Source organism: Lycorma delicatula, chromosome 1 (genome assembly GCF_047948215.1).
Source record: "Lycorma delicatula isolate Av1 chromosome 1, ASM4794821v1, whole genome shotgun sequence".
NCBI classification, from domain to species: Eukaryota; Metazoa; Arthropoda; class Insecta; order Hemiptera; family Fulgoridae; genus Lycorma; species Lycorma delicatula.
The window spans coordinates 393,892,621-393,915,319 of record NC_134455.1 but is presented as its reverse complement, the minus strand read 5'-3'; the positions used below and the strand labels follow the sequence as shown (position 1 = coordinate 393,915,319).

At 32.2% G+C, this 22,699-nt stretch overlaps 1 protein-coding gene across 1 annotated transcript in view; it reads left to right on the top strand.

Annotated features, from left to right (window-relative positions):
* The first annotated feature begins 2,940 nt into the window (after positions 1–2,940).
* LOC142318001 (uncharacterized) overlaps positions 2,941–22,699 on the top strand; it is a 59,740-nt gene continuing 39,981 nt past the window's right edge. The window contains exons 1-4 of the mRNA XM_075354534.1: positions 2,941–2,986; positions 3,662–3,775; positions 14,633–14,758; positions 19,594–19,719. Coding sequence (XP_075210649.1) covers positions 2,941–2,986; positions 3,662–3,775; positions 14,633–14,758; positions 19,594–19,719 — 412 coding nt within the window. The remainder of the gene's footprint in view (positions 2,987–3,661; positions 3,776–14,632; positions 14,759–19,593; positions 19,720–22,699) is intronic.

The window sequence follows — 22,699 nt, the reverse complement described above, 5'->3', positions numbered from 1 at the left end:
TTCATTCCGTTGCAGATAACCTGGTTCATGTAGTGACACTTTGTAATGAGCAAGGAATGTTTAAGCGACCTGTTGTGAAATTATGTGAACTTACAGACTCCAATAAACATGATAAATAATAATTTCATGAACTTTACCTTTAATTTTGTTTAAATCTTTTGTGTTTTGCGTAACTGTTTTGGTGAGCACTATGTAATTTTGTTTGTTTGATTTAATTCTTTATTACTTTTTCATGTTTAATTAATAAAAAGTATATTAAAAAATATACTCTTTGGCTGGCGGCATGTTGGACATTGAGAAGTGGTGGGAGAACTTGTTTGGTTGTGGCCGGTCATTAAGTGAGTTGCGCATAGCATTTGTCAGGAGCAACATCGTCTTTGCTCCAGCAGTGAGCAGTCATGTTTTAGTACTTATCAGGAGCAAGATCGCCTCTACCTGCAAGTCAGTCGGATTTAGTATTTGTTGTAAGGCCAGTCAGTGTATGATTAGGTGCATTTGCTATGTCTTGTAGTTAAATAAATCTTACTATAAAGTAAATATCGTTTATCTTATATATCAAGTATTTCATGGTCCAAGGGATTGTTCCAGCCGTAGCATTGTCTTATGCAGTCCACTATCTCCAAATCAACATAAATTTTATACTTACATAGTATAGTATCATCCTATCATTCATTATACGCAATATTTCTATGGTCCTCCGACTTCATTATTTCTTTTGTTTCCAGAAGGTCAGTTTCTGTGTTTTCTCTGAACACCTTTAGTAAGAGTCCAGCTCTTCCTTCTGGATCCTCCACATGAAGCCCCTGCAAAGGCGCCTATTGACTACTTCAGCTACCACAAATTCAATGCATTTGTGGTTGCTGAGCGATTGTGTCTACAACTTGCCATCCTGAAATTTTCACGGCAAGATCCACTGATACAAATGTGAGGTCATGGGTAGAACTATGGACCTATATTCTTTTGAAGGTGGATGTTTCCCCAGTGTTCAAGTTATCAGTCATAATAAGCCATTACCTCTGCAAGGATCAACCCTCTTTAATCGGGCCACATGACCCCCCCCCCCCTATCTATGCACTTAGAATTGAAGTCTCTGGCCACTAAGATAGTATGAGTCCATCATCCTAGTGCACAAACCAGTTTATCATGACTTCATGAGCTATACAGCTCATGAAGTCAGCTTCATGAGCTATACAGCTCATGAAGTCGTCCGTGTTAACATTAGGTGAGATGTAGCAGCTGAAGATTGCCTCACTCCCCAACTTGGCCCATGCAACTTCCAGAGTGGCTGACCAGGAAGACATTGAAGGTTCTTCTAATTGTTCAGTCAGTATTGTCATCCACCAGTTATTTACTGTCGATGATTCAACTCACCAACGAGTATGAAATCACAGTCCTCCTTTGCCAATGAGGTCACAAGAAGTCGTGGGAGGGCCTGCTTCTATTTGTATCGAGTTGAAGAATCTCATTTACAGATCCCACTCAACTGACTCCCCAATCCTGTGACCCTCGTTAACCACAATCAGTACATAGTGATTTTTTTCTGTACATTGGGCTTTAAAATTGCCCTCTCTGCCAGAATTAAAACAATACGTTGACCTGTCCAGTCCTTGCATTTTGTGGCTCTATGTCCTTCTACCCAACATCTATAACGTTCGTTTGTCTCCATGCTGGGGACCACTCAATAGGACACCTAGCCCATCTTTAATCTGTCACTTACAGATTCTGCACACCTAGCTGGGATTGTTAGTGTGGCTACTTTGGTGTTTCCAAAGGTGTGTCTCATTGTCAAAGTTTGACAATAATTCTCGTCAAGGTTTACCTCGGTGAGGAGAGCTTTTTGTATATCTTCTGTTGAGGTCAGTTCATCGACGTTAGCTGTTTTTGCAGGTAACTTGGACACCCCTTGCACACCTTCGTGAATCCTTTTCTGGAGTAACCCCTGTCCCTCATCTTTCACTCGGATCAGAACGTCTTTATTCTGACCATTCCGTAGGGACTGGATCTCCAGTACCTCATTTCCTTTACCTGTTTTAGATCTGCATATTTCCTGCCCTCCGCCCTGACAGCAATATTCTTAGTGTGGGGAGGGGATTTTCCCAACAGATGCACTGCGTTGAGCTATCTGCTCCAGATGGGTTTCTATGCTTCCATTCTTCCTTCTCCCTGCATACTCCAATAATTTTTTCATTAATGTACCAGCTTTGTTGGCTGCTGCCCCGAAAATGACTTTCACCTTCACCAGTTCATTTACTTTGCCAAGAGGTTTTTAAGGTCATTAACTATCTTTACTTCTTGTGTAGAATTGATTACAGTTACGTAAAGGGTCTTTTTCGACTCCTCTATTTCTTCACCAAGGAGTATTGTGGTCAATGAATTATGTGCCAGCAGCTGACTGACCTTGAGCTTATTTGTTGAGTGCCATTCGCCTAACATTAGAGATTGTTCTAAAAAGGTTGTGGTAAACCCATTCTTTATCAAGGCCAAATCCAACAATGCAGCCTCATCAGTCTCCATCTTCTCTAAATAGCGCTTCTTTCTTTTATGTGGTGGTAGAATTCCTTCAGTCATTTCTTTCTTATTATGTCAGTTATTTCATCGTCCTCCTCTCTCTCTTCCAGTTGGTGGAAAGTATTGCTTAAATCAGGTTCAGTCTCAGTTTGACTTGCGGCACCTTATGTAGGTGCTTTACTATCCATCTTCTTCAGTGCCATCTTGTACATACTGATTTCCTCCACAAGTTTTGCCAATTCGTCCTGAACAAGTTTAAGCGCTGTCTTATTATTCTTATCGATAGACCGTTGAAAGTCGCCAGAGATCTCCTCAAGTTTGGTGGTCAGACCCACAAATTTGTTCTCCATGAGAACCTTCTCTTCCTCATCGGGAACTTGTTTCCTCTTTTTTACTTGTTCTGCTGCAGTAGCTTTTGGAACCTTCGTGGGCATGATCTCAACCATCGCTACTCATCCTTCCTCAGTACTAGTGGAAGGTTAATGACCCTTACCGATGACCTGCTTAAGGTCCTGCCAGCCTTGAATGGATCCATTCTAAAAGGGCCTGTATCCCAGGACACTTTATACAATGGGCTCGTGTTCACCAAACACTCTGTGTACCTTATTTAAATAAATTTAAATTAACTTAGCTTAAATCAATAAGATAATTACTTCCTGTCTTGATATCACTCTGTCTTGATATTAATATCTGTCTTGATATCACTCTCTTGATATTAATAAATAGTAGAATATAATATCAGTGCTATAAGTTAGATAATGATAACACACAGTATAGATCACACAAACAGTAACACGAATGTACTTAAATACACAAAATAGTTCAAATAATAATTAAAAAACAGTTAAACTAAACACATCCACACAATGTTCAGTGTTGAAATACATACAGTCATATCTTTCACACTTCATTTGCAACAAACACCTTGAAAATCTGACAAGAAATAGGAGAAAAAACAGACCTAAAGTGAAGTAAATAAATAATGAACATCCTTCCACCTCCAAGTTCTGAGCGTACTCAAAGCATACTGTAGCATACCTGCATCTGATGAATGAAATTATATTTTAAAGATTGATTTTAAAGATGATGATATATTTTAAAGATTTATTTAAAATATAATAACCTTTCTTTTTATTTTTTAATGTGGTTTTAGTGGTGGGGGATTTGGAGGAAGTCCTGGTTCAGTTTTTGGTGGTTCTTCAGTCTGCAGGTACTCCTGGTACACCTAACAATGCATCACAGACAGGAGGATTGTTCCAGTCAACAGGTCAGTCAGTTGTTGTGACATGTTCAGAATATTACTTACTAATTTCTGTGTATTTTTTTTCTTATCAGTTTCAAGTTTGGTAGTACTAGTATCGCATCATCATATGGTTATTCTTATTGCGTGTCTGGGAATATCTTGCTTAAATTGTATCATTTATTTTTTACTAACATTTTTCCGCCCTAGTTATTTTAAAAGTATTTTTAGAAATTCTATTGAAATTTTTGTATTTAATTGCTAATCAATAAAGAATTTTTTAATCGCTTCTGTTCAATTTCTGCTGATTTACTAATGATATTGCTGTCTTTAAGAACATCATCATATATTCTGTTCTAGCAGTGTCATGATGGAGAATAGAAAATTTCCATTTTAAGTGCTTTATGAATTTTTTTACTATTTTAAATAAAAGAGCTGGTTACTCAAAAATGGGATGTACTATGCAACCTGTGTATACATCTTGTTATTTTATACTGTATGTCAATCAGATATGAAAAGGTTCTAAATTATAATACTTAAGTTTTAATAAATAATAATACTTTTCTTTTACTGAAAGTACAATTATTTAATAACAAATTTCTTCTATTATGATATTTTTTCTGTTAGCGACTTAATAAATTAGCTTTGTCCATTCAATTATATTTTAATTTTATTATTTGTTTTTCGAAGGAAATATTTACTTTAAAAATCAGCTGATAGATTTTATTTTTTTACTGAACAACTAAAAATGGTATTAATTTTTTAATGGTAATCAGGAGTAAGATGAATTTATTTTGTAATATGTAATTAGTATTAGTTTAATCTTATGTTGCTAGAGATGTGCTTTAGTATTTTGAGGTTATTTTGTTAGTTAATCTTAACCTATTTACTTTTTATCTATTTATATTACTAGAAAGTCTTTAATTAGTTAAATGTTTTGAAACCATGCAGAGAAGAGTGAGGTGTGGACTATTTTTTTATGTCCATAATATAAATATTGATTATAGATATATGTTTTGAAACGTGCAAATTCAAAATTGTAGGTGGGATCATCACTAGTATAACAACAAAAAACAGGTGTTATAAACATTTCTTTTAGGAGTATTTATTACTCCATTTTTTACATTTTCTGTCTTTCTCTACGTAGTTGTTTGTAGATGGATTTACCTTTTTGCAAAATTAATATAATTACATGTTTATTGAAAATCCTGTACAACAATTTTGGTGTTAGTGGCAACAGCTATTTTGGGAGGTTGAGATGGTAGAGTGAATAGGAATTATCTTCATAAGGCATAACTATTAGAACTGTTTCAATCATGATTAAGTTATCATAGTGAAGAGAAGAGGAGAGCTGGTTTTTAATTATTATGTAAGAGTATGGGTGGTGTGTAGGATAAAATCTGTAAAGTGATGAATTATTGGATAGGAAAATGTAAGTGTTGTGAAATTTAAAAATGCAAGTGTGAATGTAAATGTAGTTTACAGAAGGAAGTATATCATACATGCGGTACATAAAGTTAAAATATAATGTTCTATAATAACTATTTACAAAGAATATCATGAATTCAGGCAAGGTCAGATCAGAAAGGCAAGGTCAGATCAGAAAGTCAAGGATGATTTTTTAAAAAAATTACAAGATAAAATAAATAAGCAAAATGTAGATTTAAGTTGTATAAAAATGAGGATTTACAGCAGGTAGGTATGATAATAGTGAAAAGGTACATGATTTACAATAAAAGCGGGAGATAAAGATATAAAAAGTAGTAACATTACAGAAGTATTGTAAATCTCAAAAACAAGAGGAAAGGGTAGGGTTAATTTAAGCGAGAAAAGATTGCGATTATGTATGATAATCATTTTCCTAAAATAGAACAGACAATGGAAATTTATAGAACTAAACTAAATGCGAGGTCAGATAAAATGGAAGTTAGAACAATGTAGCACAGAAATAGAAAAAAAATTGCAAAACATCTTAGGAATGTGAAATTGAATCGAGTAAATTTTGCTAATTTTATACTGGATTTCATATTAAAAAGTAGATTATAAAACTGCAGCATTTTTTTTTTAAATATCTTTAAGATTATTTAAATAAGAACAAAAATAATGTTTAAAGTTAGGGATTTACTGGATGTAAATTTGAATAATGATAGTAAAAATAAGAATGCCCAAATTCCCTTTAAATTTCAAGAGTTTATTATAAAATTAACTCATCTAAATAATATATTTCAATGCTAGGAATGATTTTACAATTTGGAAATTATAATACTAAGCTTTAAAACTTAGAAAAATATGTATGAAAATACAAACTGTATTGATAATTGAAATAAAATCTGCGATGAATCTGTAAAAATGAATAATACTGTCATGAAGGCAAAAAAGAAATACGATTGTTGGCTAAAATTAACAAAAATAAAATGACACAGCTCGTTTTTGCCATAAGAAATTGGACTTTAATTTATCACACAAATAAACTGCATATAGGCTAATAATATGAAAATCTGCAATTTAACAAAGCCTGAAAACAAAAGAACTTAAATCACCTTTTTTACAATCATATACTTATAAACATAACATCAATAAACATAGTGTAACTGGAAAACTGTTGCATTACTGACATATTCTGTAATAATAAAAAATTTAGCAATGAACAAACGTCATTAAATTAGAAAAATAAACTACAATAATTCTTAGCACTGGCCTTTCTGATTTATGAACATCTTCATACTTATCATTAAATAATTAAAACTTGCATTTCTAGTTTGTTGTAGAAAAAGGCCACGATAATATTCCAGTATGAAAAGAAAGTTAATTACAATATAATCAATTACATTCAAATTTCATGCAGTTAATATTATTCTACATGTTTTATTCTTATAAACTAGGCATAAAGCTAAACAAAAAAATGTATTTAAATTTAAACAAACAACATTATAGGTTTTGAAAAATATGTTATCTCTATAGTAAAAATTCACAACACAATTATCGGTGATACAACTAAATCGCATACAGAGCTTCTAAAAACAAGATACATAATTCTGAATTTTCAACTTTCAGTGGTGCCATCTCTTAGTTACAAAATGCAATGATACTGAACATCATCGCAGAAATTCATAAACAATACACAAAAATGTGAACCACTGCACCGTTTTAATATTGTGCGTTAATGTAAACTATGTATATATTAACATATTGAAGAACAGTAATAAATCAGACAGTCTTTATTTTCATTTTCATATGCACAATGTTAACATGAAAACATGAGCTCAATTTAACTCCAGTACATGATTTTCAGCTATTTTGCATAACTATAAGATATAAGATCAACTGACATTTAAACAAAGAGTTTTAATGAACAACTAGAATATTATTAATGATAATTATTCAATGACCTTGTCACTACATTTTGGCCATTAATAGCAATAATGCTTAAGTGATTTACTGATGATCATTTAAATAATTATAATTGAAATGATCTCAAAAAGGGAAAAGTACTGTACAATTTACAAAAACCTAAGCATCGATAAATAACAAATGTATAAAAACTAATAAAACATTCTGAAATTTACTTATTTAAAAAACGTTATTTCATGTATATCGTAAAATACCAGAAAAATAATAATTCAAGCAATCAATACATATGGTAATTCATTTCACAATTAATAATTTTAATTGACCTTAATCACACATTATTTTTTGTAAAAAATGAACTCGTGAATTAAAGTACACATATATACATACAGCAGTTTATATACTTGGCATAATCTACAGTGGTGTATCAGAAAATACAGAGGTAATAAAAATACACAAATTTGAAATAACCAGTTTGGAAACTGCTTCCATAAATTTGGCTGGTTTGTAGTAACTGAACCACTTTCAACAGAGTACAACAAGATGATATGGCGACCGAGTATTACCACACTAAAACGAGGAAGAAAACGTGACTTATTTTCAGTAACTAACTTCTGTAAGATCAAAATAAATACAGGTTGATTCAAAGAAACGGGAAATTTAAAAAATGAAATAACGCTAATGAAAAATTTTTTTTAGAAAATGAATTTTATTTCATGTAATTGTACAAATGTTGCCATTTTAGTATACATACATTTTAGTTTATTTTTTAAAGATGACATCTTCCAGGTGACCTCCTCTTCTACGTAAACACTCACAAAGTCTGTTCGTTAAATTGTTCATGGTTTGACTTAACATCTCAACTTCCGCAATTGCTTCTCGGATCATTGCCTTCAGTTCTTCCGTTGTAGCAGGTCTGCTGTGGATCACTTTGCTTTTAAGGTGACCCCACAAAAAGTAATTGCAAGCTGAGAGATCAGGCGATCTGCGAGGCCATCTAATGTCACCATTTCGTGAAATGACACGTTGTCCAAACAATCGGCATACAGCTGCCATTGATATTCGTGCAGTATGTGACGTTGCTCCATCTTGTTGAAACCAGGCTGTGTTAAGAATTGGTGGAAATCTCTTTTGTTGTTCCACAACAAAGGTTTCAAGCATGGCTACGTAACGAGCCGACGTCACTGTAATCGCAAGACCGTTCTCATCCTCAAAAAAATAAGGGCCTATAACACCGTAAGATCACACCACTCGGTCACTTTCTGGCTGTGCAACAGACGCTGGTGTAGCTGCGTAGGATTTTCTTGTGCCCAGTATCTGAAATTTTTCTTGTTAACAAATCCACTGAGGTGGAAATGCCCTTCGTCTGACATCCACAGTTCGTGCACAAACTCTTCGTTATCATTTATTTTCTGAAGCATTACATTACAGAATTGTGCTCTCACAACTGCATCGTTAGTTTCAGTTTCTGGACGATCTGCAATTTGGATGGATGGTATTGCAAGTCCTTCACTAACATTCTTTGAACACTTGAACTATGCAATTGTAAAGATGCTGAGAGATGACGGATTGACCGATGTGGACTTCATGTGACAGCATCTTGTAAAGCTTGAATATTCTGTGGTGTACGGACGGTTCGCTCACGGCCTGGAGGTTTCTTTTTCATTGCCGAACCAGTTTCCTCAAAATTAGATATCCATGTTTTAATTGCATGTGCTGATGGAACACGGTCGTGCTGTCCCAGATTAAAATGACGGCGAAATTCTCTAAGCGCTCCCTCCACACTGTCATTATTTTTGTAAAACAATGACAGTGTGGAGGGACCCACGGCAACCAACACAACTTTCAAAATTCCCCGTTTCTTTGAATCACTCTGTATAAGTCCAATATTGATTGTGTAACACATAAAAACAATGTTTCTAGTACGAACACGTTATGAATGCACAAAGGCGACGAGTATAACCACAATATACAAGAGAGAGAGAAATGTGACCGAGTCGCAGATCCACACATCATGAAAGTCTGTCCTGGACTATATGAGAGAGAGAGAAGAGAGAGCGAATCGCAGGCTGGTCCCCAGGCCGGAGGACCAGCCTGTGCACCCACACATCGTGAAAGTCTTTCCTGCACTAACGAAAAAGTGGCGTGATGAGAAGAGGAGGAAACAAACTAGGCAATGGACAGAAGAGTGTGTGTGTACAACAAGAGGTAGTGTGCTAGTATTAGTGTGAGAACGATTAGCATAAACGGGAAGTTTGGGTACGAAAAACATAACAACGATTATTTTTAAAGCAAGCAGACCATTAAAAGAGTTATGCAAGACTGATAAAATAATTGCTGAATAAGAACAAGTTGAGGAAATGACGTGATCGCAGACAAAGAAAATTTAGACTTCTAGGAACTTTGACAACATTAAAATTAGAGATAACAAAAACAGTCAAGACTAGTTTGGTTAAATAGAAATTGCTTTTATGAAACATTGTGACCACAGCAGAAAAAATAATAACAAAAACATTATTGGAATAAAACAACTTTAAGCATTCGCGTAAACAACGATTCTGAAGATAAAATTTTGACAAATGATGTTTCAGCAGAAATATTACGGCATATGACACAAGTGTAATAAATGTTAAAGTACAAGTACTCAATGAAATCAGTAATGCTAGTTAATATGCTAAAATTTTATAGGTTGAACTTAATGGATGAAAAATAACATCAAATAATGATGATGTTATAGTTGATAATGGTGATTGTAGTAATAATGATGTAAGCAATTTTGAGGATAATACTGATGAAAACATTATAAAAAAAATTGTTTAACCTTACTGTTGATAATAAATTTTGTTTATATATTTAAAAAAGGATTGGGTTGAGAAGATGTGGGTATAGAGTTGTTGGTTCACACACTATTGTAATCTTACGGGCAAAATATGTGAGAGGGAATGAGTTGATGAAATCAGTAAGGTTTATTTTAATCTAAAGCCTTTGTGCTCGTGATGTGCATTTCACGGACAACTGCAGTTTTCACACACTTCTGTAGACAGCAACCAGTGACAATATACCTTCCAGTATATTATCACAAATGTTAATAATTTTCTTTTTTCAGAATAGATTTCAGTAAATAATAAAAAAGGAAAACAAAAATAGATTAATTTGTGTTTTGTAGAGCGACCAATGAAACTTGTGTGAAGCAAATGATAGTTGTTAAATTAGGAATTAGTTATTAGGATAAAGAAATCTTAAAAAATCATATTCAATTAATATTTATGAAAATGACAAGCGTGACTGTATTACAAAGAGTTATTAAAAGAATTAAAAATATAACTGCTATAATTTAGTAAAAAAATTAACAAGGAAAGGGAAATTAAAAACCGATGAATGAATAATAATTTAATGAATAAAATAATTATCAGATATTGAGATACATGAAAAACTTGACTCTAATGCAAAAAAAAAATCCCTTTAGGTGCGCCGGAAGGTGGAGGTAGATTTCACCAGTGCTAAGTAGGGGATAAAAAAAGATTTCTACTTGAAGTTAAGAAATATTTCAAATTTACGCAATAGAACAACGGTTGTATGTGAAAAAAATTTCACATGTTTAGCGTACGACAAGCCCCATCTTCTTACAATTCCAGCAACATATTGGTCATCCCTTGCTGTAACGGTTGGCCATATAAAAAATCATTTGAGACAAAAGTTTTAATAATGTTTAGAGGACTAACGACCACTTTAAACTGATTCGTTACTGTGTCTATTTAGGGAGGTATGATTTTTTTTTGTCTTGATCTCCTTGACCTTCTGGGCCAATGGTCGGTGATATCAAAAAACTTTACTTAGAAAGTTTTAGGTCCTTATCCAAAGAATAGTAGGAACTTTAAAATGAATTCGATATTTTACTTAAGAAAGTTATAGGGATATTTTGTTTTTTGAAAAAAGCCTTTCCATTCCAGCCCCACGGTCTAATTTTGCCCATTAACAAACTCAACAGAGATTTTGGGTCGTTATATTATGTATCAATTTGAAAGTGATTGGGACAAAATTATGGCAGTTATCGTGTCCACAAGAAAGTGAAATATATATATATAAAGGTATAGGAGTTGAAGATCCATCCATTGATTGTCAGACTGGGACATAAGAATAAACTAAATTTTATTATTTTGTTATATGGTGATGTTATTTTATATATTCTTTAATCAGCTTCTGGATGAAGTACCAATACCTGTTGTTCTGATAGAATAATGATTATTTTTTTTAATTAGAAAGAAAGACTTGTGTGTAATTTTTTTAGAATACAGTTTTTTATATTTCTTCGTTCTTGTGCCAAAATTTTGTGCTCATTATATTGAAAATATTTACATTACTTAGGGACTCTGTTTATCCTTTTTCAATCTTGTTTCAGATTGTGCCCTGAGTAATCTCACACAGTTGTCTAATTCCTGTTTCATTTGTCCATCCCCTGCTCCTTGTTTCCTTAAATATTTCTTTCTACTATGCATCTGTTCTTTATGGCTGTTCAGTTCAATGCTTAAAATTAACTTCAATTAAGCTGCTTACTGTAAAATAGGAATAGAACTGTAGTAATAGGATTCTATATACATTCCTAATTCAATTTATCATCAGTTTTATCATTTCAATGTTGACTGCACTTTGTACTGTAATGGTGTATACCTTTTTCTTCACCGTCAAACAACAGTTTACTTTGTTTGGTGAGAACATTATAGAATTCATCGGGTATTACTTTTAAATCTTTTGAACTTTTGTTTACTTCATATAATTCAATTTCAAGTTATCAGAAGGGACTGTCCCCTTCTATTTCCTGCTGGAATCTGGTCTTACTCACTGCAGTTGGGCATGAAAACTTACAAAGCTTTCACACTATAACTATGTCTAGACTGTTGTGTAACGTTAATATAGAGGTGATATAAATTATTCAGCGCATTTAAGGTTTTAATAGAAAAATAACAAAACGATGTACTTGAATGCATTTTTATTGTTAAACAAGAAATTCAAATAATTTTGTTTATAACCCTTATTAACTTCAAACAAGTTCCTTTCATAGTGTGCAAAATTTCTGGATTTATTCAATTTCATGCCAGTTATTACAAAGAATATAGACTGAATCCATTAATTACATCTTCAATTCTTTTTTCTAATTCATTCATGTTGATAACCTTTGTTGGGTACACCCTGCCTTTGACAATCCCACAAAAATAGAAATCAAATGGCTTGTAATGTCAGGAGATTGAATTTGCCAGGGAATTTGTCCATCATGGCCGATCCAATGTTGAGGAAATTGTTAGAAGTAAACAACCCAACGCTTAATAAGAAGTGTTGATGTTGAATTGATGTTGATGTTGAATTTGTGGTACTGCAGACTCCTGTAACGTGTCTAGATAACAAGTGCTAGTAACTGTTGGTTTGGTGAAGAAGAGTGAATCTTTATAAGCAGTCAGTGCACACCCATTGTTAATTTTTAATTTTTGTTAATCATTTTCTGTTTTTCCTAATGGCTTGAGGGTTTTTTCATCCTCAAATCTGACAATTATGACTTAATGTGACCAAAAATGTAGAAGGTAGCTTTGTCAGAAAACATTCTTTTGAAAAAGTAATCGTAAAAGATTTTTACTTTTTTTTTTTTAAAAAAATCAGTGTGTGCTACATTGCTCTGTTCATTTTTTTATTAACTGCTAAAATTTAAGTTTAACCTATCAATTTTAGGGCTTCACTTCCTTAAAAAAAATGAGTGATTCTTTGAATATAAAAAGGATTATTAAATTAATAATCATTAATTAGTAACAGTAAGCATCTCTTTCTTGACAAGGATTATCAACCTTTTAAGGGCTGAAAAAAAGAAGCAAAATTTTAAATTATCTTTGAAGTTACTTTCTGAATCAAATTCTAGTTTTGTCATGAATTTCAAAATGTATGGAAACTACAAAATGTGCTCTTAATATAGCTTAGTTGTTTTAGGGGTAATTAAATGGGAAAGATATATGTAGAATTTTTTAATTATCCGTGCTGAATTTTAAATTTCTTTTTGTATTTCCCATAGATCGGTAAGCATATACTTTTTCATACCCAGAAGTACATGAGAGAAAAATCCGTTGTTAGTAATAGTTTATAGCAAGGGGATTGATATTAAATTTCAAGTTTTTAGCTCTTACTGTCTACTCAACATCCCACATCAACCTATTTTTAATTTAGCCCTTTAATGGTTGTTATCCGTTACTTTTTCCAAAGACTTTTATGGGATAAATGTGTCAACTTAAGCTATTGCTGTTCAGGAAGAAGGGAAATTATTTGTGAATGATGGATGCTTTTCACGATTAGCAGTTTATAGCAGATGTATGTTTAACTAACATTTCCTACTTTGTGTCTTAATTTGCATTTTAGTTGAGAAGCGAGATAAGAAATGAAAATAAATAACATTTTGTAGTTGTTAATCAGAATGATATTTTCTTACCTCCTTAAATACCTTTTTCTGTTTAGCTTCCATAATGACCGTAAGAGGATGAATGAGGCTTATTTCTTATTTTGACCAAAATTGCTCGCCAATTTTTTTTTGGTCCTAATTAAATTATGAATTTTCCACGGTAAATTTTTATTTTATCATAGTAATTACTATACTTAAATTACTAAGATCTTGATTAATTGCTCTTTTGATAAATTGCTTACCGCTTTATTAATTTTTTATCTCGGTTTTTGTTAGAAACATAAAACAAACTTCATGAACTTTCTAAATTTAATTTACTGGTCCATGTTTTCTTACAATCCAAATCCTTTGTACAGCCTTAGGTCGACTTCCTTAAATACCTGCTTGAGAATAACTTTCCAAAGTTCTTTGTGTCTTAGTAACGGTGGGCGAGTGAGTGAGTGAGTGAGTGAGTGAGTGTGGTCGTTGTGCAATTCTTTTTCCCCTTTTTTTTATCTCTAAGGATTAGTGGAAAAAAGTTGCTTCTTAGCTGTAGTTTATTATTTAAAAATACCAGCCAGGTTTGTAGTTCCTACATTTGTCTCTACTTGCTTTCAACTCTGATTAAATTTAACCCCCTTAGAGATTTAGGATTAATCAAAATATTTTTCCTTTTCCCAAAATACCTCTGAAAAATAAATTGTCAAATTTTAGCTTAAACAATTTTTAGGATTAAAAAAATGTTTGTATCATGTAATTATTATGAAAGCTGTACCTGTTGATGTGTACGAATTAAAAAAAGTTTCTTACAAAGCTTTGTAGTTTACTCATAATCAAACTCGTAATTTTTATTTTGTAATGAGAATTTGTAGCTTCACAAAATAACAATCTTATTTTGGTAAATATGTATTTTAAAAATCTGGATGAAAATATTTTTTTTGTTTCTAATGTATTAAAACTAGTTTGGTTTTTTATGATGGCTTTGTGGGAGATGAATTTTGATGGTTTGACAGTCTGATGTTGAAATTATATATGACATTATTATTCACTTGGAATATCTTATAAAGAATACTGATGTTTTGAGCGAGAATGATTTAGTTTAATGATCCTTTTATTTTTTATAGGATCAGGTGGTGGTATATTTGGAACTAGGTCAAATACAGGTACCAGTCCTGGAGGTTCATTTAGTACTGGTGGCCAGACTATTAGCCAGACTGGATTTGGACCTCCATCTTTTCAAAATAAAACAGGTATATTCTAGATAATTATAGATTTCATGTTAATGAAAATACTAATACAAAGATGTTTTCGTTAATTACACAAGATAACAATCTTTTTAAATGAATTCTTCATGGAATTATTCAGAATTTTTTACATTATCTTGTTTCTTAGAATAGTTTTCAACAGTATAGAAAGCAGAATTACCTTAAACCACTGAAATCTGTTTTGATATTTGTGATGTTATGTGTAAAAATAAAGTTCAAAAATGGTGTTTGTTTCAAGAGAGAGTGATAAAGGATGTAGTGTTTGGCTGGCTTCAGTTGCTTAGAAACATGAAAGTTAATAAAGTTGATACTTTTCCCATTGAGAGAGTGGGCCATTACAAATTTATTTATAAAGACAAAAATTGAAATTAGGATCTATAGTACAAATTGAAAAAAATTTAAAGTAAAATAAAGGAGCACTTAGCTCACTATAAACGTAGAAGAACAGAGAAATTGACTGTATCCTAGTTACAAAATTAATTTATTAGTAAGATGGTTTTTAAAATATAAGTAATAAAACAGGAGTTACTTGGGAAATTTACTTCATCAATAATGAATCAGAAACTTCATTTATATTAATGATAACTAATGTTTTGAATTTTAAATGTATAAAAAAATCCTTTTGTAAAAATATTCAATTGAGAAAATTAAACTGTTATATCCCCTTCCTAATAGGTTATTTACTTCAAGCAGGGGGATACCCGTTTTGTATGCTGTTTTTATCTTTCTTTAGATAAGTTTTATCTACCCAAATTATAAAAGAGGTGTGGTGGATATATATGAAGATTCTGAAGTAAAGAGTTGTGACACAACTTCAAAACAAATTTCCACAAGATGATGGAGTGTTCCAATGAGATTTGACACCATGCCATACTGCCAAAAAAGTGGAAAGATTTTTCAAAAAACGAGAGTAAAGTGCTCCCATGGCTAGGCAAAGACTTAAATCCAATTGAATATGTTTGGGCAGTAGTAAAAAAAAAACTAAAAATTGTATCGCAAAAATTGATCTCATTAAAGCAATAATATCATTATGGTTTGATGATGAAAAAAAAAAAATGTGTAGTACACTTGTTGAATCGATGCAATATCATTTACTTAAGAAAACTATGTCCTCCTTTAGAGGGCATATTAATTACTCAATATTCACAAATTGTACAGATACGATTTTTTTTTTTTAATGAAGTAATTTTTTATTTAATAACATCGCTGTTTTAATTAATTTACACACTACTGTATTTGTATAAGTATCATTGTTATCATTTTTCCAATCATATGGCGGTCTTCTCTTTTCACAATATTCTTCACATGAGCATAGCTATATGAACATATAATTTTATATGTATATGATGATTCAGATCTATATGGCAATCTCTTGGGAGCTGATTTTATAACTAAAAATAGGAAAAATGTTCATATTGTCGCCAAATGGCTTTGACAGTACGTGGCACTTAATAACCTTGTAGTAACCCTGAGAAGGGCTGTTGTTGTTGATTGGCTTCGATGGATTGTTGCAATTAATAACCTTATGGTAGCCCTGAGAAGGGCTGTTGTCGTTCAATGGCTTTAACGGCTTGTAATTTATAACCTTGTGGTAGCCCTGAAAAGGGCCGTTTTTTGTGTTAGCTCTGAGAAGAGCTGTTGGGTCTGGAAGCTGGTCTCCAGTGAAGTTGGGGAGTTGTGGCTTGTCCATTGAAATCAGACCGGGCTTCCCATCAGTGGCAAGCGGGTCTCCACTGTAGCGTGGCAGTGGTGGCCCCCAGAGCCCTGTAGTGTTGGGTCCGCGTCGGTCGTCCTTTGTCGACACAGCTGAGGTGATTCTTCCAGAGCAATCCCACGCTGGGCTGGCTCCTGCTGCTGAGTCCGCCAGCCAGGGCAATTGAAGCCTGGCGAGCTGGAGCGGAAAGGTAGCGTCTGCGTCCAGCAGCTTCCTCAGCGGGGGCCAGCCAGGTCTGTTGCTCCAGCAGGGTTGTTGGCATCCATCAGGAGGTCCCGTTGAGGTGGCCAGAGAACTTCTTCTGTCTTCTTCCATCTTCTTCTTCTTCTTTGTCTTCTCCAGGTGGTCGATGATGAATTAAAAATTCACTTTTATTGGAGCCTGTGAGTGATGGGGCTGCAGCACCGTTATGGTGGGAGAAACTGTGCGGCAGGAGTGATGCTTGTACCAGCGCGTATATGTACTGTGCTCCAGCTAACATCTGAGCTGCTACCATTTGTTGTCTGCTGATATTAAATTAGGCTATCACATATATGTGATAGCAATATAAACATAGGCCTGAAAATGCTTTTGTAAACTAGTTACAAGTAGCAACAGATTTAGTCCGGATTTTGGTTCCCCCAGGGAATTGAAGACCTCCTAAAATTCTGGTAAGGTAAATTAAATGGCAAATTTAGTAGTTTATCATTTTTTATCTGAAAATAGTTTAAAAAATGGGTTCCAGGGCTCCCATTAGGGTTAAAGATATCTGATGTAAATCAAAAAATTTGGGATTAAAAAATAACATGTTTTTGGTTTTAACATAAGAAAACTGTTAAATGGTTAAGTTGTATTTTTTTTTCAAATACAAATGTAGAAAATTTAATTCTGAAAAGATTCATATAAATTACCTAAGAAAAAATTGAATACATGATATTGAAATATAACTTTATTAAAAAACAAAACTGACTGAATTGTGAAAAAAATTTTTAACAGCATGAAATAACTAATTTTGTCAGTAGGTTGGAAACAGCTTTAACATAAAATGTAATTTAACTTTCAAAACAGCAGAAAAATTACATAAAATTAGTGAAGGCGTTATTAAATTATCTTCAAAGTTACTGGAAGTGGCTCCCTTCTGTTCACTACATTCCATTTTCTAACAGGTTTCATAACATTAGTTTTATTCTTAATAGTTTCCGGAGCTTCCGTTATGCTGATTCCTTAGTTCCTCTTATGTGTTAATCCATTTTGAATAAACAGTTGACTTCATCCAATCCCATAGAAAAAGGTTTGATGGCTTGAGGTCAGGAGATAGTGGTGACCATTTCACTGGTCTGTTTTGACCAATCCATTGTCTACCATATGTATTTAAATGATGCTTTCTATTATTAGAAGAATGAGGAGGTGCCCTGTCGTGTATGAACCACATCTCTAACCTATTTTCAAAGAAATATCTTCCAAGAGGATGGGCAGGTTTGCTTTAAAAAGTTTAAGTACACTCCTGTAAGCCTCCATGGTAAGAAAAATGGTCCGGTCAAATTATCACCATACATTTATTGAAAACGTATGCTGGAAATATATATGACAGTGTTATGTGGGTTTTCATCCGCCCAAATATGGTTGTTAAAAAATTTACTATTCCATTTCTTATGAAGCATGATTCATCAGTTACCAGGGTATGACAAGGAAACTGCGATATCAAACTCATTTTCTAGTTAACCATTGGCAGAATATCTTCCATAAACTGTTTAAAAAAAATAAGTAACTGTTTGAAATTGACATAAAAATAACTGTTTTAAAGTTTTTAATTTTTTATCAACTGTTGATGAGGGAAAATTCCCGAAAGCGCTTTTGATGTAAAAATAAGAAGTAATAATAAGGTAAGAAATATTATTAGATTTTCTGTACTGTGGTAGATTGTGCTGAGTTTTACATTTAGTCTTTAATATAATTAATACACAGGAAGATATGAACAACAATAAAGGAAGAATTAATTTTACTAAATTAATAATATATATATATATATATAATTACTGCTTTCCCAATTCTGAAGCAGCTTTAGCCACATCTCTCTGGTCACTTCATTCACTTTACCTGATTTTTCTCTCTTTTCAGTGTTTCTTGAATTTTTGTCCAAATTATTGTTTCTTCCTTTAAACAGTAACTCTATCATATTGTTTTAATCTCTCTTTTTCATGTAGAAGTGTATTAATCCTTCGTATGTGGCGATGTTTTATGGCTGTAGGTGGAAGACATTTTCAAAAAAAAAAAGGTTCATGCAAAAATTATTTAAAGTAATTTAAAACATGCATTCATGCATAAAAACAACATATACATTGTTTTTTTGCTGAATTCTGCCACCAATCTTGTTAAGGAACACTGTTAAATTATCTTATAAGAAAAAGCTTAGGTGAAAATCAAACAAACTTGCTGAGCGCGCTGGAATTTGCAAACTGTAGGTGATGATTTTATTTATGTTTTACATTGAGTTATTTTTATGTAAAAGACACTGAATAATAATAAAAATAAAAGTAGTAACGTTGATGGGAATATAAAAACGGCAATTTTGAAGAAGTTGTGCACCTAGGCAGGGAATAATAGTATAATATGGCTTTATTATAATATAAATATTTTTATTCATTTCCTTCTAAATTTTTGTCTCAAAAATTTTGTTTGAATTCAAATGAAACAAGCCGAAAATGAAGTTTTGGAAGGAACAATTTGTAAACAAATTACATAAAAATGACCAAAAAACACGGAAAAAAAATGCCTGCGTCTTACATACGCATTGAACTCATCTGATGAAGTAAAATGGTTTCCAATCATGTATATCAGGATTTCTCACCCCAAAGTGATTGAAAGAACATCTCTTGCCATCTCTTGGAATTTGTATCTAACTACGTGAAGACAAATAATTGGTCACATTTAGAGACTCATATATGGGTTTCTGCCCTCCAACGTAAGTACAGGTAACCTATATATGGGTTTCCACCCACGAAGGGTTAAAATACTCTCAATCTCTTTTATTATCTTCTTCATCTATTACTTAGACATTTTATTTTCCCTTTTCTAACTAGTAATTGTTAGATAAAAATGATTTAAGAAGTTACATATTTGTTTTTAGGAGGATTTGGTTCATCTCCACCTGCATTTGGCACAGCTCCATCATTTGGTGGTGCCCCAACATTTGGTGGTTCACCAACTTTTGGCAGTCCTGGTAAGGTGTTTGGAAGTGCTTCACCAACTTCTGGTAGGATATTTTTATTCTTATATAAAGAAAGTTATATATTTGATTTTTCAAACATTTTTTCCAGTTTTTATAACTTTGAAGTCAAGACTACAATTGTGTAGTGTTTTAATATGTATATTTATAACAATTAGTAGTTCTCTGCAACAAACAGCTACCCTGAATAGTTTTCAGCCACACATTGGCAAATAGTTGTTCAGTACAATTTTCATATACTGAACAATGTAATGGTCCACATTTTTTTCCCCTTTTCATGGAATAATGAAGAACAAGAAGCAGAAAATTTAATCAAATGAAGTTGATTCCATCAGTTTACATAGAGGAGCATCTATGGTCTGTCTTAGTGCTCCCAAATGATCTTTACAAAGAGGATACCTTGACTGCCCCACTCGACATCTGCAGCTGTAGCAATATCACCTCCTCTTCTATAACTAGTACATCAAGATCCTTCATCATGAGCGCTACTTGGCACTCACTCCTTCCACCTTCCACCACCTTCACGTTGGGATTTTTTTGTTATGACCTCCCTTTGCTTGGTGGTTGCTTTCTTCTCCCCTTTAACTTTTTCTGCAGAATTCACCACATCCCTAGCAGCAGCACCGACTGTTCACTAAAATAATACCGACTGTTAACTAAAATAAAACAATTGACACTAGATAGTGAATCTTGTAGAGCTGCATAGAACCAGTCAATGGACTCTTAATAACATATTAGGCAAGTAGGGCAATTTTAGACTATGTAAAACAAATTGTTAGGGATCTACAATGTAAGCTGTTTACTAAAATGAAACAATTGACACGAGATAGTGAATCTTGTAGAGCTGCTTAGAACCAGTCAATGGACTCTTAATAACATATTAGCCAAGTAGGGCAATTTTAGACTATGTAAAACAAATTGTTAGGGATCTACAATGTCAGCTGTTTACTAAAATGAAACAATTGACACTAGATAGTGAATCTTGTAGAGCTGCACAGAACCAGTCAATGGACTCTTAATAACATATTAGCCAAGTAGGGCAATTTTAGACTATGTAAAACAAATTGTTAGGGATCTACAATGTCAGCTGTTTACTAAAATGAAACAATTGACACTAGATAGTGAATCTTGTAGAGCTGCACAGAACCAGTCAATGGACTCTTAATAACATATTAGGCAAGTAGGGCACTTTTAGACTATGTAAAACAAATTGTTAGGGATCTACAATGTCAGCTGTTTACTTTAATGAAATAATTGACTCTCTCTCTCTCTCTCTCTCTCTCTCTTTCTCTCTCTTTCTCTCTTTCTCTTTCTCTTTCTCTCTTTCTCTTTCTCTTTCTCTCTCTCTCTCTCTCTCTCTGTCTCTCTCTCTCTCTCTCAAAAAAAAAAAAAAAAAAATTGTGTATATATATATATATATAATAAAAAATGTATCATTGTTAATTTAATCGCTAAGCAACATATTATACCACTTTTAATTTTTATATTAAAACACTTATATCACTTTTACTTCAACCTAAAGAGAGATAATTGTTTTATCTGTCTGCAAGTGAAGAAAAGAATACGATTTAATATAATATAAAAGAAAAAGAGAACAAAGAAGATTAATAAGTAAATATAACAGAAATTTAATTAATTGTAACTGCTAAAATCTCATATTTGATTTCTTAAAAAATGTTCAAGATTTTGAAATTCATTCTTTTATTACTACTCCTTATATTATTGGTGGAAGCTATCTGCGGTGTAATAAGAACATTACTCATCTATTTACTAGTCATCCTGCTGGTTCGTCGTTCATATAAAATTTTACTCAAGTTCGCCAAAAAATTAAACGTATAAAATATTTTTAAATGACAACAAAATCTGAAGTATAAATCAAAATTCAAATAAGTTTATCTACAAATGTTATCTGCAAATTGATCAAAATTATTAAATCTTTTATGGAATCTACATTGTTAAAAATTATGTGATTTTTCAAGCTTTTACATCAAAATTGCTACTGAAATCTTCGTGCTGAATGTACGTTGTTAAAAGTTGTAATGTTTTTTAATCCTTCAGATCAAAATTTCGACTGAAATCTTCGTTGATGGTGAAAATTAATAGTAAAGATTCATAAGTTATCAAATCAAAAATAAACAGTTTTATGGGTTAATATTGATGATAATTTACAAGTTATAAATCAAAATTCTGATAAGTTTATCTACAAATTGATTAAAATTATTAAATATTTTATCGAATCTACATTGTTAAAAATTGTGTGATTTTTCAAGCTTTTACATCAAAATTGCTACTGAAATCTTCGTGTTGAATGTACGTTGTTAAAAGTTGTAATGTTTTTTAATCCTTCAGATCAAAATTTCAACTGAAATCTTCGTTGATGGCGAAAATGAATAGTAAAGATTCATAAGTTATAAAATCAAAAATAAACAGTTTTATGGGTTAATATCGATGATAATTTACAAGTTATAAATCAAAATTCTGATAAGTTTATCTACAAATTGATTAAAATTATTAAATATTTTATCGAATCTACATTGTTAAAAATTGTGTGATTTTTTTTCAAGCGTTAAATTAAAATTCCTACTAAAATCTTCGTGTTGAATCTACGTTGTTAAAAACTGTGATTTTTCAAGCCTTCAGATCAAAATTACTACTGAATTCTTCATTCATTAATATTTATTGTAAAAATTCAGAAGTTCAGAATAAAAAATAAACTATTTTTTGGGATTTACTTTCATGATTACATCAATTTAATCAGGATTTACAAGCTATAACATTTTACTTCTATGTGTCTTAAATAATTGTTTTTAATAAAATTAATTTTTTTTAAATTTTTGATCTTTTCTTTTGTATTTTATAGTAATTCATTTTAATAACCTTGAACATTTTTTATACATGTTATACAAGAAATTCTTTTAAAAAAAACACATTTGTGGCATAAGAAAGTGATGATGAGCTTTTGTTGGTTAAACGAGATTTAAGGAACGAGATTTAATTCAGGGCAGCT